An 18,375-nucleotide genomic window follows, 5' to 3' on the forward strand; every position below is an offset into this window, starting at 1 on the left:
TTGTGAGTCCACCACGAGAATGTTGTGGAGACAGCAGAGATGCGCTAACGCTCTCCAGACTGTAGCTGATAGGGCCACTGTGGAACATACACTTTAAAAAACGAAGCAACAGCTGCTCAAAATATTATTATCCAATTAAAATTTTTTTAACATTTATTTATTTTTGAGAGACAGAGCATGAGCGGGGGAGGGGCAGAGAGAGACAAGGAGACACAGAATCTGAAGCAGGCTCCAGGCTCTGAGCTGTCAGCACAGAGCCTGATGCGGGGCTCAAACCCACAAACTGGGAGATCATGTCCTGAGCCGAAGTCGGATGCTCAACCGACTGAGCCACCCAGGCACCCTGTTATTATCCAATTAAATGAATCATCTCTCTGTAAGTAGTCATATACCAACATGTCTTCAAAAGAGATCTCCAAAGCAAAGTTTTAAACCAAAAACATTACTAAATACAATTGAGACCACAGTCAAGCTCTCACTTCTGCCATACTATGGCTCTGGCAACATCATCAAATGGCTACAGTAGTTTTCCTAACTGAAGGTGGATGTACCTAACTGATGATTAGGAATCATTTATAATACACAGGCTAATTATAGCTATAATGGCGGCTGCATGGAAACCATTCACAGATGTGTCAAAGCACCAACTTTGTGTGGGCTGGTATGTAAACTCGTTTTTGGTGAAACTGTATTTGGTTCATTGGGATACTGAGATACTTGACTTCTAGACAAGTTAAGGTGGTGAAGATACAAACAATTTGTAACAAAGTCTTTAATGAATGACTGTGGTGGTAATTAAAGGTAATAAATAACTTATTTATTATTCTTGAGCAAAATCAAGATGGGCTCAAATGCTGAGTTGCTTATTAATATTGAGGTTTTATAGTTAAAAAGTATTAATTTGGGGTAAATGTGGCTAAGTTTTACTAGAGAGGCATTTCTTCTGATTGGGTGCTCTTGGAGTTTTCTGGCTCTGGATGTCTTGTCAGTTTTGGGTAGGGAAAAGGGGTCCTGTTCTGTTAACAATATCTAGACATGTCACTGAGTAACAGTTAAAATAAAACAAATTACGGTAACTCATGCTCATGATATTGACTGGGAGTCGACAAAAACAGGTATGATTATTTTTAATAATTCTGCCTGCAAACGCACACCTGGCTTACTATATTTAAGGAACAATATTTTTGAAAGATTTTTATGGGTGAAATGAAAGAACGGAGGGACTGCACTGCTAAGCCCCATGTAGCTGGAAACAAATATACTGGCAAGCCTCCTTCCTCAACAGCACCAGAAAAATATACACAGTAAGGAGTCACTGTTTTCACTGACCTTCATGAGCAGTCTCATCTCACCCCTAACTCTCTAGGAGAGAAACCTCACTGCCTTCCCCACAGGCCCTGCCCTGTTCCTTACAGAAGGCTGGCAAATGCCTGCTCCCTAGATGAAGAGCGACAACCTAGTGTTTGATAACTTCACCTCTGTGTAAAGAGCAGGGGAAGACAAGAACTGGCCAAACATCACAATCCCAAGTTTTCATTCTTGGCCCAGCAGAGAACCACATAGACCGGGAACGGCAAACAGTTTCCACCTCCAGGACTCCCAAGTGACGGAGGTGGACAAGGCTTTCCGACGAGCTGTTATGTGGGTCAAAGGTTCTGTTTAGGGTCAGCTGGACGCAGGGCTCTGATCAACAGGGCACGGCCGCCGAGAGAGACACCGGAGCAGCAGCAACGCCATCCCAGTGCGTACTGAAGCCAGACAGACTAAACAAGCACCAAAAATGCTCGCAAATAACCAGAGAGCAAATTTAAAAAACAAAAACAAAGCTCCCTCCTTTTTTCTCATTTTTCAAAGGAGACTTCATGTGAACCTACACACGGGTCCTCTGAAGTCAACTACTGGCAAGGTATATAAACTCCCAAGAAACTGGAATCATTATAGGCATTTAAAAAAAAAAATTTTTTTAATGTTTATTTATGAGAGACAGAGACAGATCATGAGCAGGGAGAGAGGGCAGGTAGAGAGAGAGAGGGACACACAGAATCTGAAGCAGGCTCCAGGCTCCGAGCTGTCGGCACAAAGCTCCATGTGGGGCTCGGGCTCACAAAACTGCAAGATCAGGACCTGAACAGAAGCCGGATGCATGCCCCGAGGCATTTTTAAAGTACTGTGTTTGGGGGCGCCTGGGTGGCGCAGTCAGTTAAGCGTCCGACTTCAGCCAGGTCACGATCTTGCGGTCCGTGAGTTCGAGCCCCGCGTCAGGCTCTGGGCTGATGGCTCAGAGCCTGGAGCCTGTTTCTGATTCTGTGCTCCCTCTCTCTCTGCCCCTCCCCCGTTCATGCTCTGTCTCTCTCTGTCCCAAAAATAAATAAACGTTGAAAAAAAAATTTAAAAATAAATAAATAAATAAATAAATAAATAAAGTACTGTGTTTGATAATCTGATGAAACTAAAGCATGGTCAACTTGCCTCTTTTCTCACACTTTGTCTCAGCAAAAAAGGCAACGGGACTCAACACAGTCATCTTCTAAGGGACTGATTCTCTTTATCTCCTTACAGTCACTAACTTGCCCAGGGAGGAGATCAATGTAAAAAAGAAAGAAGACAAAGGAAGAATCCTGCCTTGGTTTTTACTGTTTTTGACCAAGGACCCTAACCCCCTACCCTCTAAGATGTCCCACTGATGAGGCAGGCTTAAATCTGACCTTCAGGAACGGAACTGCGTGGTGTCGTCATCACTGTGGCCTCTCGCTGCAGCTACCATGGATGGGCAGCTGGGTGTCCAGGTCACAGGAGGGCTGGGGGAGGAAGTCAGAGCTCCAGAAGCCACGACCTTGCCAGCTACCGTCTGAGGGCCCCTGCTAAAGAGGCCAGTCCTCCACCCTACTTAGTGTTCCTGGACATCTCTTTTTCACTCTCTGCCTTGGCCAAACCACACAAAACAACAACTTACAAAACATTTTGCTTACAAACGGAATCCCACCTGAAAGTAGGAGGAAGTTTTTATTTTCCTAACTCCCATATTACGGGATCTCTCTCTCTCCCTCTACCTGAGTGGCCCTAGAAACAAGAAAATGTCACCTATTACTTTCATAAATTGAATGAAAGGGCACTAAGATTTTTTTTTTTTTTTTTTTGCACAAAGTGTCTCTTATCTTCCAGGATGCGAATTAAGAATTCAGATGTTCTTGTAGTTTTTGAATTGTTCAAAGATGCCTGCTTAATTCTGCGATTTTGCTAAAATCCTTATCAGCTGCTTACATTCTGACTCAACTGGTGGTCTGGACACACAACAAATACTTTGGTCTTATTTTCAGGTGTTTTCTTCCACACTGATATATTTAATTTAGGGTACAAGCTTACCCTAAGCTTGTAGCAAAAATCTCACACACACACACACACACACACACACACACACGTAAAACAGAGCAAAATCTGTTCTCCTTCCCTTCTCAATCTTTAGCATGCCTTTATTAGCAATCTATGTTTTGACCAAACATGTCCATTACGACACTAGAAACGAAAGTGTGTACATGAGGACAATGAGCACTGAGCATCTTCTAAACTACTATTATTTTTTTAAATTTTTTAAATGTTTATTTTTGAGAGAGAGAGAGACAGAGACAAGAGACAGAGCCCGAGCGGGGTAGGGGCACAGAGAGAGGGAAACACAGAATCTGAAGCAGGCTCCAGGCTCTGAGCTGTCAGCACAGAACCTGACATGGGGCTCAAACTCACGAACTGGGAGATCATGACCTCAGCCAAAGTTGCACACTTAATGAATGAGCCACCCAGGCTCCCCTAAACCATTACTCAAGATAGTTAAAAGGTGTAGAATTCTGTCGTGGGTTGGAATATGGTGATAGACATTTTAAGTGTTATCAAAATAAGAATCAAGAATAAACAAGTTATTTACTCTTCCACTTGAATAAAACCAGGTTTTTCTAAAGTACTAACTTCTAAAAACACTTGAAGTATACATCAAAAATCTAAGTGACGACTTTATACATTGTACTATAACTCAAAGAATAATCCCCTGACCTGATTTCTAATACAAAGCTAAGATTTCAGCTTACAAAATCATCAGCATGGTGTCACAGTCTTACATAACCAAAATTATTTTATTTTCATTTTACTTCAACAGTTGCATCTGAACTTAAAAGCTTGCATTTCTTCTAGTTAGTGCTTTGCAACTTTGTAACACCTTGTGGCTAGAAGCCTGTTTAGACCAGACCACATTCTTAACAATCCTCTAAACTACACTGCTACTTCTGTTAAATATTCAGTTAATACAAAAAATGTGACATTCTTACAGGGAATTTTATCATATCCTTCCAAAATATGCTTATTGTTGACCTAAAGCTCAGTAAGAGTAAACCCGTATGCTATAGTGGTGGACATACTTCTAAAAGAAACTCATTATAAATGAAACAGTTAATATATATTATCCAACTCTGCACTGAATTTGAAAAAGAAAGAATGCCAAACTTCAATTAGTAAATCGTTACAGACACCTGCTGTGTAAAAGAACTATTAACAATATAAACATATATATAAACAATCAGAAGACAAAATTCCTTCCTCCAATAAGCGAAGAACTACAAGAAATTAAACACAAACACACAGAAAAATGTGGTCTGGCTTTTCTCATTACCATAAACTACCTGTGCTCACCCTTGGCCGGTCACAGGGCTGACTCCTGAAGCGAACACTGTTGAATCCCTGCCCAAGGACAGGAGAACCACAGATGCTTGGGAGAGTCTATCTAAGAAATATGCCAGCCAGTGTTTTTAATCTTTATACTATCAAGTTAAGGAATCAATGCAATTTGAATAGGAGATAATCTGTGGAAAGTGGTTATCATGGCTCCTGGTGCATTGTAACTTAGAGAAATGTTGGGTATTATGCTGTTACTACAGTTACTATCATTAACAATGTTAACACAGTAAAAGGATGCTGGACAGGAAACTGAGACTTGGATTACAGATGAAGACAACCTCTCTGAGCCCCTTTCCTTGTCTTAATGCAGATGACAAGGCCTCCCACCCCAGGTTGTGGGTGATGTGAATCAGATGCTAATGAACGTGTAGTGCTTACTTAGCCCAGTGCCTGGCACATAGTATCTGCTCAACACACAACAGATATGTTTTTTAAGTATTCAGGTGATACAAGGTCCTAACTGAACAAATTGTATTAAAGTGCTAGGAAGGGAATAAACAGGGGCTATGGTTCCTGAGGAGGGAAGATGAGAAGGTCTTCCTCCAAAGAGGGGTGGAAAGGGAAGTCCTCTCTCTGGTGACATATGGCCTAAGGCCTGGGGAAGGAGAAGGAGCTGGCCAGGAGAAAAGCCTAGGGAAGGACCTAGAATGGAAGCCCAGTGAGGAAAAGGGACTGTCATCTGTCCTCTTTACCATGCTATCCCCAAGCCGAGAAGTTCCTGACATGCAGCAGGCTCACTACTACTGAGTAGTGCTCAGTGACGATGTTAGAAGAGCGTTTATGGCAGAGGGCACAACAAATGTAAGGGTCCTGGGTTAAGCAACACCCCAGTTGAGCAGCCCACAAAGAACCGAAGGAAGGCCAGCAGTAAGTGGAGACACTGTGGCTGCAGTGTGGTTAGTGGGTGGGTGGCAGGAGGTGGGTGACACAGGAGGGGGTCAGAGGACACAGGAACAGTGTCAGCCACAGCTTCAACTCTAGATCTTATTCTTCTTTCAAAGAGATGCCACCGATGGGTTTAAGGGACAGTGGTATGACTTGATTGATTTCTTTAAAAGATCACCCTGGCTGCTGTGAAAAGAACACATTTTAGAGAAGCAAGAATGGAATCAGGGGGACCTTCTGAGGAGCCAAAGTGCCAAATGAGACAAAAGGCGAGTCCAGGGCCTCAGTGAGAGCAGTGGACTTGTTGACGGGCTGGGTTATCGGGATGGGAGGAATGGAGAACTATGGACTAACTCCCAGCTTTCTACTTTAGCTAGCAGCAGATACTTGTGCCATTTACTGAGAGGGGGTCAACACAGGAAGACCGGCTAGAGACAAGCAGAATGAAAGCCAAAAGTTCTGTTCTGAACTGGTTCGCCTGAGAGGATCCTGGGAAGATGGTGGCGTAGGAGGACGCTGGGCTCACCGCGTGTCCTGCCGATCACATAGAATCCATCCACACCTGCCTAAATAACCTAGAAAACCGCAGAAGACTAGCAGAACGGAGTCTCCGGAGCCAAGCTCAGATGAGTGGCCCACGGAAGAGGGTAGGAAGGGCGGCGAGGCGGTGCACACTCCATGGACGGGCGGGAGGGAGCCGGGGCGGAGGGGCGGCCCGCCGGCCAAGCAGAGCCCCCGAGTCTGGCTGGCAAAAGCGGAGGGGCAGGACGGAGTGTGTTCCGACAGCAAGCGGGACTTGACATCTGGAAGGTTATAAGCTAACAGCTCTGCTCAGAGAACTGGAGGGCTGGGAGGGAGAGTTGTTGAGCCCCGGACGACAGAGCTCAGCTTGGCGGGGAACAAAGGTGCTCGCCAGTGCCATCTCCCTCGCCCATCCCCCAGCCAAAATCCCAAAGGGAACCGGTTCCTGCCAGGGAACTTGCTTGCACCGCGCAAATACCCAAAGCTGTGCTTGTGCGGATCCATCCCTCTGGCGGGTCTGACTCCCTCCCGGTGCTGCAGGGCCCCTCCCGAAGCGGATCTCCGAAGGAAAAGCAAGCTGAGCCTGCCCCTCCCGCCCCTGTGCACCTTGCCGATCCACCCGGCTAATACGCCAGATCCCCAGCACCACAAGCCTGGCAGTGTGCAAGTAGCCCAGACGGGCCACGCCACCCCACAGTGAATCCCGCCCCTAGGAGAGGGAAAGAGAAGGCACACACCAGTCTGACTGTGGCCCCAGCGGTGGGCTGGGGGAAGACATCAGGTCTGACTGCGACCCCGCCCACCAACGCTAGTTACTCAAGACAGCACAGGGGAAGTACCCCGCAGTCCCGCACCACTCCAGGGACTAGCCAAAATGACGAAATGGAAGAATTCCCCTCAGAAAAACGTCCAGGAAATAACAACAGCTAACGAACTGATCAAAAATGATTTAAATATAACAGAAAGTGAATTTAGAATAATGGTCATAAAATTAATCGCTGGGCTTGAAAACAGTATAAAGGACAGCAGAGAATCTCTTGCTACAGAGATCAAGGGACTAAGGAACATCCAGGAGGAGCTAAAAAATGCTATCAACGAATTGCACAATAAAATGGAGACAACCATGGCTCGGATTGAAGAGGCAGAGGAGAGAACAGGTGAACTAGAAGACAGAATTATGGAAAAAGAGAGATAAAAAAAACCCAGGAGTATGAGGGGAAAATTAGAGAACTAAGTGATGCACTAAAGAGAAATAATATACGCATAATTGGTATTCCAGAGGAGGAAGAGAGAGGGAAAGGTGCTGAAGGTGTACTTGAAGAAATAATAGCTGAGAACTTCCCAGATCTGGGGAAGGAAAAAGGCATTGAAGTCCAAGAGGCACAGAGAACTCCCTTCAGACGTAACTTGAATCGATCTTCTGCACGACATATCATAGTGAAACTGGCAAAATACAAGGATAAAGAGAAAATTCTGAAAGCAGCTAGAGATAAACGTGCTCTAACATATAAAGGGAGACCTATAAGACTCGTGACCGATCTCTCTACTGAAACTTGGCAGGCCAGAAAGGAATGGCAGGAGATCTTCAATGTGATGAACAGAAAAAATATGCAGCCGAGAATCCTTTATCCAGCAAGTCTGTCATTTAGAATAGAAGGAGAGATAAAGGTCTTCCCAAACAAACAAAAACTGAAGGAATGCTTCACCACTAAACCAGCCCTACAAGAGATCCTAAGGGGGATCCTGTGAGACAAAGTACAAGAGACATCACTACAAGCATGAAACCTAAGGACATCACAATGACTCTAAACCCCGTATCTTTCTATAACAACACTGAATGTGAATGGAGTAAGTGTGCCAACCAAAAGACACAGGGTATCAGAATGGATAAAAAAACAAGACCCATCTATTTGCTGTCTACAAGAGACTCGTTTTAGACCAGAGGACACCTTCAGATTGAAAGGGAGGGGATGGAGAACTATCTATCATGCTACTAGAAGTCAAAAGAAAGCTGGAGCAGCCATACTTATATCAGACAAACTAGACTTTAAATTAAAGGCTGTAACAAGAGATGAAGAAGGGCATTATATAATAATCACAGGGTCTATTCATCAGGAAGAACTAACAATTATAAATGTCTATGTGCCGAATACAGGAGCCCCCAAATATATGAACTGGTTCGCCTGAGACATCTTGAGTGAGGACATCAACTAGGAATCTGGTCACAAGAGGCCGTACCTGAGAGGAGGTGGTCCATGACAGAGCTGTAAGGACAGCAGTCAAAGCCAAGTGACAAGGTGAAATAATAAGGGATGGGTCTTTGTCAGGTAATAACAACCACATCATCTATCATGTTTCACTTCTGGTCGGGTTGCCAGAAAGCTCCAAACACAACATAAATCTTAAAGGAAAATTTTCTTCTTAGGAATTCTGGACGTGATAATCTACCCCTTTTACTTTTCCTCTTCTTTACGGTGTCAGTCTTCTTTCTTGCAAACATAAACAAAATTTATTTAGTTACAAAATTGTAAAAATTTTACTTTATGTACAACGAGAAAGGGAAAACAGAAGAAATGAGGCAGCGTAGTGACATCCCTGGGGGAGTCAGGAGGACTGGCCCCCACATCTCCTTGCAGAGTGTACAATTACAGACACATCAGCTGAACGTTATGTGGGGGTGTTGTGCTTCTCCGATCGACCCCGAGCTCCTCAAAGGCATTAACCCTCTTATTCATCTTTGCATTGCTGTGAAATGGGCCAACGTCCAGCTCAGAGTGCACAGACAATACATGTACCCTCACACCATCTGTCACCCATTTGTAAATGCAAGGGACTGAGGCCTTGCTCCAGTACTTTAAAGCTCAGTTCTCAGTTGTTTTAAACAAAGGACGGTGTGTGATTAAATACCAGTAAGGAATGCACACAAACGTGAGGTAAGTTTGGATAAATCTTCAAGGCCTGGGTTGGAAGACTTCAAGGAGGGGAAAAAACAACAAAACTCAACCGGTCTTGGAAGATGCACAGTGTCTGGAGGTGTGGAAGCATATGTCAGAAAGCAGCCAAAAAACAGAAGCAGGAAGGAGTCTATTCTGGCTAGAGGGAAAAGATTTTGAACAACGAAGTACAGGGAGAAGGGAGCTGGAAAAAACCGTGAAGACACAGAGCGGACATCCATGAGTGCCAACAACTCTAGGTTTTAGAGTTTCAGAAAGTTACAAACCGCTGAGAACTTCAAAGAGATGTTGAATGAAGATCACATAAATTCAATGTGTAGAATGGATAAGAGAGAAGAGAAAGTGTCACGACTGCGTCTTTTAAGTTAATAAGAATCTGATAAGAAGGAGGCCACAGGGTCCACGAAGTCAGAGTCCACCCAGACTTGCTGAGTGATGTGCTGCAGACAGAGAAAGAGACCATGAAATTATAACCCAGGGTTTGAGACCAACGGGTCAGGAGACGAGCAGTATGCTCAAGAGAAATGAAGGCAGCAGGAGGAAGTGATTCGACAAAAAGGTGGTACCTGTAACTGCAGGCAGAAGAGGCTTCAGACGACAGTGGCCACTCTCTGTTTCGAGACCGCCCCCCCACTGCCCCGCCCTTGCAGCACAACACATACGAGATCTGCTCAAGTCCTTGTGGGGAAGAATTTTCCTTAGTATTCTCACATAAACATAACGGAAAAGTTCTTGCACGTATTTTAATCTCTCTATGGGTACAAAAGCAAATGTGAATGGATTTGCTTTTACATAATAAAATTTATTTACAAAATTGAAAAATTTTAAATTTATTTACAAAATTGTAAAAATTTTATTTACAAAAAATAAAAGAAGTGGCCAAAACGGTCTCCTACGAAGCACTGTGAGTTCACATTTGGACATTTAAACAAAATAATATTGTGACGGAAAAAGATACTCTATATTGTCTAGCCATGAGAGAACTGCAAATTAAAACCACAAGGAGATAGCAACATACTATGAGAATAGCTAAAAAACCATGTTTTTAATCTAATGATTTAACAAGAAGTGACACAGGTGCAGAGCAACCGGGACTCTCATTACACACTGCTGCAAAATGGGGCAACCTCCACCTCGGACAGTGTCTTACCAAATTAAACTTGTGTTTTCCCTATGACCTCACTCCTAGGGACCTACCCAAGAGAAACAAAAACGTATGTCCCCATGCAAGTACCTGCATGCAAATTCATAGCAGCTTTACTCGTAATCACAAACCTGGAAACGGAAATGTGTATCACCCAGTGCACAGGTAAACAAACCCTACTGCAGACCTCCATACAACGGGATACTACTCAGTGACGCAAAGGAAGTAACTTCTGGTACAGCAAAAATATGAACGCGCCTCAAAAGCATATTCAGTGAAATAAGACAAGGCACAAAAGGCTACATAGTACGACTGTATTTATAAAATATTCTGGAAAAGGGAAAACTGCAAATATTCTGAATTTGGGTTACGGTGGTAGTCACAAGCCATTTGTCAAAATGCATAAAAATGTACATTCACAAAGGGTGAATTTTCCGGTATCAAAATTACTCAATAAACCAAACTTTAAAAGAAAAAAGAAAAAGATAGCATTTTAACACTTGCTCAAAGACAACTGTTAAGGTGTAACTTTATTATCTATGATTACTCTGAAAAATTCTAGACATTTCTTAACTAGCTAGAATACTACAAATGTCCTTAGTACTGAAAAGAAATAAACCTCATGCTTTTTCCCTCTTTGGGCCTCAAAACATTCCTATGCAAAGATAGGGCTGTACGGGTGTGAGTGTGCTGTGTGAATGCCGGTTATTGAGGCGCTAATAAAGTGAGTCTTGTTTCCTGGACAGCTGTCGGCTCCAATGCTCTCCCGTCAGAAACAGAAGAGGAGAGCTCTTATGCTCATGGAATGTGGCCTTCTCAATGGACAGCTGTTACGTCATGCCCAGAAACACTGCCCAAGAACCCATTCTCAGCACGCACCACGCAGAAAACGGTAAAAACAAAAATGACAACAAAAGACCCAAGAAACGATTATACAAAGTACATAGATATAAACTAAGCTGTGCTATTTAAAAGCAGATCATTCCTAAGAAATATTTCTCAATATTTAATATTCCAGACTGTCTTTTTTACGAGTCATGTTTTACCTCATCTTATTATCCTTAGCATACAACCTCAGAGTTCAAATATATCTATTTTTTACTTTTCAAAACACATTTTGTATGAGCATGCTTTGATTACTAATTCCATACAATTATGAGAGTAATGATTTTACCCTTTGTATTATGAAATGCCCACCTAGAAAGTTTGCCATTTTACAGTTTGGTCTGCTATATGCCATTTTCAGTTGAACAAGGGCTTTCAAATTCTTTTGACCATTATGCACATTTTCCGTCGCAACCCGAGAGAGAGAGGTGTGTGTGCGTGTGCAAGCAACACTGAGGTTGTACGAAATAAGACTTACGCTTACCATGAGATGTTCTCTAATATTTCCTTTCACATTAGAGTCCTTAAAGTGCTGTCAAATAGCCACACAATCCATATCATGACACACAATTTTCAAAATCATCGCCCCAGAAGATGGGGGAAAAAAAAAAACCTCATTAACATTTTTGCCTGTTTTAAACACAGGCTTTTAAAAATTCACCTATTTGTCTTTAAACACATGAGTGACCTTCCCTGAGGCTGACTCACAACTCACCACACTCTGTTCTCCCTCGGGGTCCCCAGCTGGCTGGGGTGAACGGCAGAGATGGAACGGACCTTCAGAATCCAGGCCTCTGCTGCAAATATTCGGGACCTTTATTTCTGTCCATTTACCCACCTTGTTATTCCTTGGCCTCTACACACATGCACGCACACACGGAATGAAAGAGAATTCCACCAGGTAGAAAAAGGGTTGCAGTAGAGAAGGAAGTAAAGCCAAGTTTTTTTCTTAACATCCATGCATTTCAGTCATGCCTGCTGTGCTGATTTTCCAGTATCACAGAGAGAACAAGTTTAAAAGGCTGAACTGGCATATAAATCACACACAAAAAGTATTTTCAACTATCAACAATTTTGAGTTTTTAAACTGCCAGTCAATATTCTATTGTACTATTCCATACTGAAAATGGTGGGCATGTGTGTGAATCAGGCAGAAATTTTATACGAAGATTGGAAAACTTACTTTTAAGGACTCCCACAAGGGAAACTGGACCAATGAGAAAGGAATCTGAAGAGAAAAAAAAAAAAAATCAAATAAATTAGGCAGGAAAGATCAGAGTTTGCCTAGCCCTACTATATGAACCTATAATTATTATTTATAAGCCTTAGTTCATTTTAACTTTATGTGTATAACAAAACTAACATTAAATTTATAGGTGCAGTATATACAGTTTTCAGAAAAAGAGTTAAGCTGTAACTGCCTGTAGAGTTCTACTAACTTTTTGAACCCAAGGGACATAAAATGATGGTGTGAAACCCTTTTGAAACAGAAAGAGAAACACAGTACAGAGATCTGGCTACTGAACTGACAAAACAAATATTTCCTATCACAAGCAATAAGGACTTTAAAGACTTGACATTTTTCTGCAGAACCAGAGCTGTCTACTCCTTAGCGGGCCAAATGCTGGGGTTTAAAATAGAAACAGGGAGGTGCGCCTGGGTGGCTGAGTCAGTTGAGTGTCCGATCAGGTCACGATCTCACAGTTCATGAGTTCAAGCCCCACGCTGGGCTCTAGGCTGACAGCTGGGAGCCTGGAGCCTGCTTCAGATTCCCTCTCTCTCTACCCCTCCCCCCCCCCACCGCCTCTCTCACTCTGTCAAAATTAAATAAAAACATTTAAAAACTTAAAAAAACACACAAACAGGGAGAGGGAGCAAGACTGGGGGAGGAGGAGACGGGGGGGCGGGGCAGAGCAGGATGGGAGAGAAAAGGAAGGGAAGGGAAGAAAAGAAGGGGAGAGGAGAAGAGAGGTGAAAAGGGAGAGAAGGAGAGGCCCAGAGAGAGAGAGGAGAAGAAAGGAAGAGAGGGAGAGGGAAGGGGAGGAGGAGCAGGAGAGTACAAAGGGGTAGGTAGAGAGGGGAGGCAGGCGGAGGGAAAGAGCAGGCAGGAACCCAGAGAGGAGGCCACAGAGCCACTTACAGGAGGAAGTGGAGAAACAGAGAAGGAGGAACAGGCCAGTGTGGCAGTGGGAAAGCACAGCATGTCAGCAGTGCAGGGGCCCAAGAGCACAACTGGGCCTGAGGGCTGGCCAGTCCCCACGGGAGGCAGGGAGAGGAGTCATCTGCAGTAGCCAAGCGTGACACTGAAGACAACCAGCGCACTCACAGTGAGTGTTTGCAGTCATGTGGACAGCAATACGCGCTAGAATGACCAAGCGCTTCTCATGTATCAGGCACTGTGCTAATAAGCACTTCCTAAGCTTTATTTCACACATCACAACAACCCTGTGAGACGGGTAGGTATTATTACTCTCCCCATGTTACAGGTGAAGAGGACATTCGGGGATGCTGTCTAACTTGACTGAAGACACCCTAAGAAGCCAAGACAATCTGACTCCACAGCCCCGTCTGCTACTCTGCCTGAAACACCTCTCAGTGCATTTCCTGCACATAAATTCACCCACAGCACAACCTGTTTGCTTTCAATGACATTTTCTAAAATTGGAAAACAGAACCACACCTCCCTATTTCCTAAGACAAAAATACCTCAATTCCAGTGAACACCACCACTAGTCTTGATGACATCCCATCGCTGGCCAAAAAAGGCATGGCCCCAGTACTGTTTTCTGTACTCACTTGAAAGGAGAGAGTAAAACGTGGACTTTGGACAGTGTCAATATGCATATGGGTGTGTGAGTCTGTGAAGGGTGTGTGTGGTAGAGACCACGATTCTGAAAGCATTAAGGGACAGTTACCTTCACACGAATCGAAGGCATTAAATTACTTCTGAAGTATTTCCATTTAATCACAAATTACAAGTCTAATATCATTTGCCTTTACTCTGCTGGAGTAAATGATGGCCCTGAGTTTCAGAGTGGACACAGAAAAAAAGATCTATCTTCTGCTCAGGCAGGAAATGGCAGTAAGAAAAAAAAATGATGGCAACAGTCTAGGCTGACAGAGCAGAATCTCCGAGAAGTTGGCTGTCTTCAGAGTAAGCAGCACCCCACCCTAGATGTCAAAATTCCACAACAGGGGTGACATTTAGCTTAGTTTTTGTTGTCACCAAAATGTGAAAGCACCTGACAAAACGTCCATTCTGAAACTAAAGTGCTGTATTTTCAATTAACTATCAAGCCCCCCCCCACCCAAACTGACTACATATTAGTTTTCTAAAAGCTTTTCTAAATTTCAAAAAAATTTATAGTGTGTAATAAAACACGCAAGAGGGCTGTAACAGGTACTAGGATGATAATGACTTTAATTTTCTTCTTTGTACTCTCCCCTCCCTAATGTAAATATTTCACATTTTAATAAGAATGTAAATATTCCACATTAATAAGAAGGAAAAAAGGCCTTACAACTTATTGTAATGGTCCATGGTAGCATTCTTTACTTCTTGATTAAAATAACCTGTAAAACTTCATTGTACGTTACCGGCACTTTTTTGGTATTTAAAAAAATAATAATAGATTTTGAATCCTGTTGATGCACATTTTTCCCATTTTCCTCTATTAAATGTTATTCATTAAATTGTTCCTTCAAATTTAAAGAAGTAATGTAAAAGTCATACAGTTGGAATGGCCAAACTATTCCACTGGGTATTTACCTTAAAAAGTGAGCCGACAGTAAACCCCAATTTACTCTCTAAAACAAGATTAACTGACAGCCTAAGGTGATTAAATGTGCTGTAAACGCTTAAATAATTAAATTTATTTCTGGTTTCTGGTAGTGAAATATCCCTTGTAAGATCAACTCCTGACGTGTAAAAATTTTTCAAATATTCTCCAAGTCAAGATCCTATCGAATGCTTTCAGTCGTTTACGAGAGGAACAAACAACAATGAAAATGTGCTGCATGCATGCGGAAGGAGGGCCGCCAGCAAACAGTGCTCCACGGCTAAAACAAACACTTCTCCAGGCTGCCCAAGAACACGGGCCTGTCAAAGAGCTCACTCCCTCCCCGAATCTGGTTTGGAGTTACATAACAGTGATGTTTCTTCAAAACGTGGAATTTTAAACCCCAAACAGATGTAAGCTGTTATTCCGAAACGTTTTATAGATGTAGAAAATGAATAGCTGCACTCAGAGGTCTTATATTCCAAAACACAACATACTCATTTTATTGCTCTGCAAGTTACAAAATGCCTCACTGTTGTGACCTTTTTAATGCCTCCATTTAAGATGTTTTGTTTGAATAAGGTTGTTACGACCCAGGGCACTAATAAGCGAGCGGCAGTAAACTCAGCTCCCATCAAATAGGCAGATGCAGAGAGAGAGAAACCTGCTAAAATTTGACATGGACTCCACTCAGTAATAAACACAGTAATAATTCTATACAAGAGAGCATGTGAGGATTCCAGGTGAAGTAGACAAAATCAAATATAGGTGTGGTGAGCAGGGGAAGAAGTGTTGGCCATTACTAATGAAATAGAGAATGTACAAAATTACATTACAAACACGCTTCACCTCTGATTAAGTAGTGGACTAGAATCATCACTGAAGCCAATCAATGCTTTGAGCCTTGTGATCTTAAAACAAGTGTCCCTCATCTTATGGTCCTTAAAAAGTAATGAAGTGATTTATAACAAACCAAGGTCATACAAAGATAATGATACCTAAGGTATTATTTACCACCAAAATTCAATTTTTCCGTGGAAAAGTCGTATCAGCATAACACTTTCTTAAAAATAAGACTTGATTATAAGCTACAATGAATACATTACTATTATGAATGATCTAGGAATCATAAGAATAAAAAGTATGTTTTAAAAGCTGTGAGGGGCGCCTGGGTGGCGCAGTCGGTTAAGCGTCCGACTTCAGCCAGGTCACGATCTCGCGGTCCGTGAGTTCGAGCCCCGCGTCAGGCTCTGGGCTGATGGCTCAGAGCCTGGAGCCTGTTTCCGATTCTGTGTCTACCTCTCTCTCTGCCTCTCCCCCGTCCATGCTCTGTCTCTCTCTGTCCCAAAAATAAATAAAAACGTTGGAAAAAAAAAAAAAAAAGCTGTGAAAGCTATTGTACCTTGGCAGAAATAACCCCAAATTCTCTGGCAATAAAACAAACAAAAAAATTAAACTTTTTGCTAAGATCTCAAATTAGAACGATTCATACAGCATGGAATTGGTAGGCCTGCTATGGATATCACAATGGGTCCAAGAACTGGCCCATTCCGATTTTCAAGGGACCCTCCAAGTGACCCAAAGAGATTCTCCTTTTGGCTGTGTGACAATGTCCAAATTTTTGTGACTGATTTAGGGTTTTCCACTTCAGTGTTGCAGTGCTAACGAAGCCATTCTCCTCTTAAATAAGCTGTGCCTTTTACCATTCACCCCAAGGGTGACAAAAGACAAATCAAGCTGAAGAAACCTTGTGCCTCAAAGTAACTATTGTTCCAAATTTTTAAATTAAACAAAAAAAGTGAGAGCCATTTAAAGCTGGTCTAGTGCTAACTAGCATTTGACAGCAACGAATTCTAACAGTAAACACACATTGATTTTTCAACTGAACAGCCATTATCGACTTATGTGCACTGTATATAGAGAATAGAACATCTACCTAATAAAGGAAATTAACCTAAAATTAGGAAAAATTTTAAGTGAATTATTCCTGAGGTTTATAAGAGATCCTGTAAGTCCTAAAACATCTTTCCAAAAAAGCACAAAGTGGACAAAAGGGCATCAAAATCTAATAAAGAAAAGGAGATGCATGTGAGCAGTTTGATTCTTAAGTAAATCTTTTAGAACTCAGCCAGGAGCTTTGAGGATATCACCAATCATTAACTCCATGTGCTAGGCACAGCATATCCTTAGTGAATTTTGGCACTGAAGGTAGTGATTATGTGTTCTTTCTCTGCTTTCTACAGAATCCTCCTATACATATATATATATACACACATATATATATATACACACACACATATGTATATATACACACATATATACATACATATGTATACATATATATATACACGTGTATATATATATACATGTGTATATATACACGTGTATATATATATATGTATACATACACACACAAACACCGTTCTTTGTGGCGAAAGACTGAAAGCTTTCCTCTTAAGATCATGAACATAGCAAAGATGTCTGTTCTCACTTCTGTTCAACACTACACTGGAGGTTCTAGTCAGTATAACTGGCAAGAAAAAGAAAAAAAGCAGAAAAATTGGAAGGAAGCTGTCACTATCAAAATGGCATGATTAGGCATGCTGAAAATTCTGAAGAATCTTAAGGAATCAATATACAAAAAAAAAAAAAAAAGAAGAAGAAGAAGAAAGAAAATAAAGCAACAAAATCCCTAAATGCTAGCAGCAAATTAGTGAAAAACAAACGTTAAAAAAAAAAATCTGTTTAAAGGTGAATTAAAATTCAACTGAGGAAAAAAGTTAACAGAAGACTTGTAGGACCTATGTACTTAAGTGACCAAATATTTTTATGAGAAATTAAAGAAAAATAAAAAAATACAGAATACATTGTCAATGGACTAGGGGACTCAATATTGCTAAAATATCTATCATCTGCCAAATAATCTATAATTTCAATGAAATCCCAAATATAATCCCAGCAGGTTTTCTTTAAAACAACAACAACAACAACAACAACAACAACAACAACAACAACAGACAAGCTGATTCTAAAAGTTACCTGACAATGCCAAAGACCAAGAATAGCTAATATTGAAAAATCACACCAAATCCTAGGAGACCAACACAATGTGATTTCAAGAAGTACTATAAAGACACAGTAATCAGGATAATCATCAGGACAACAGGCTTAAGCACAGACCAAACAACAGAAAACAGTTCAAAAACAGTATTTTCAATAAATAATTCTGGAACAGCTAGATATCTATATGCATAAAAATGAAACGTGACCCCCAACCTCATAACCATATACACAAATTAATGCAGGAGGAACCAGTGACTTAAAAATAAAAGCTAAACCTATAAAACTTTTAAAAGAAAACAGACCAGAATATCTTGGCGACCTGGAAGTAAGAGGAGATTTCTTAGAACATAAGAAGCAATAATCATAAAATTTCTCAAAACTGAAAAATCAGATTACATCAAATTTTAAAACTTTTGCTTATCAA

The 18,375-nt window shown here is 41.7% G+C and overlaps 1 protein-coding gene across 5 annotated transcripts in view; it reads right to left on the reverse strand.

Annotated features, from left to right (window-relative positions):
- The window catches only part of SLC25A26 (solute carrier family 25 member 26), a 139,767-nt gene that overhangs the window by 20,377 nt on the left and 101,015 nt on the right, over positions 1 to 18,375 (reverse strand). For 4 of the 5 annotated variants that reach the window (XM_040454498.1, XM_040454500.1, XM_040454501.1 and 1 more), the window contains one exon: positions 12,293 to 12,337. The exons of the other annotated variant lie outside the window; for it this stretch is intronic. In XM_040454498.1, the coding sequence (XP_040310432.1) occupies positions 12,293 to 12,337 (45 nt within the window). The remainder of the gene's footprint in view (positions 1 to 12,292; positions 12,338 to 18,375) is intronic. 5 annotated transcript variants of the gene reach the window in all.

The sequence above is a fragment of the Herpailurus yagouaroundi genome, unplaced genomic scaffold (genome assembly GCF_014898765.1).
Source record: "Herpailurus yagouaroundi ecotype Mexico unplaced genomic scaffold, PumYag 213, whole genome shotgun sequence".
NCBI classification, from domain to species: domain Eukaryota; kingdom Metazoa; phylum Chordata; class Mammalia; order Carnivora; family Felidae; genus Herpailurus; species Herpailurus yagouaroundi.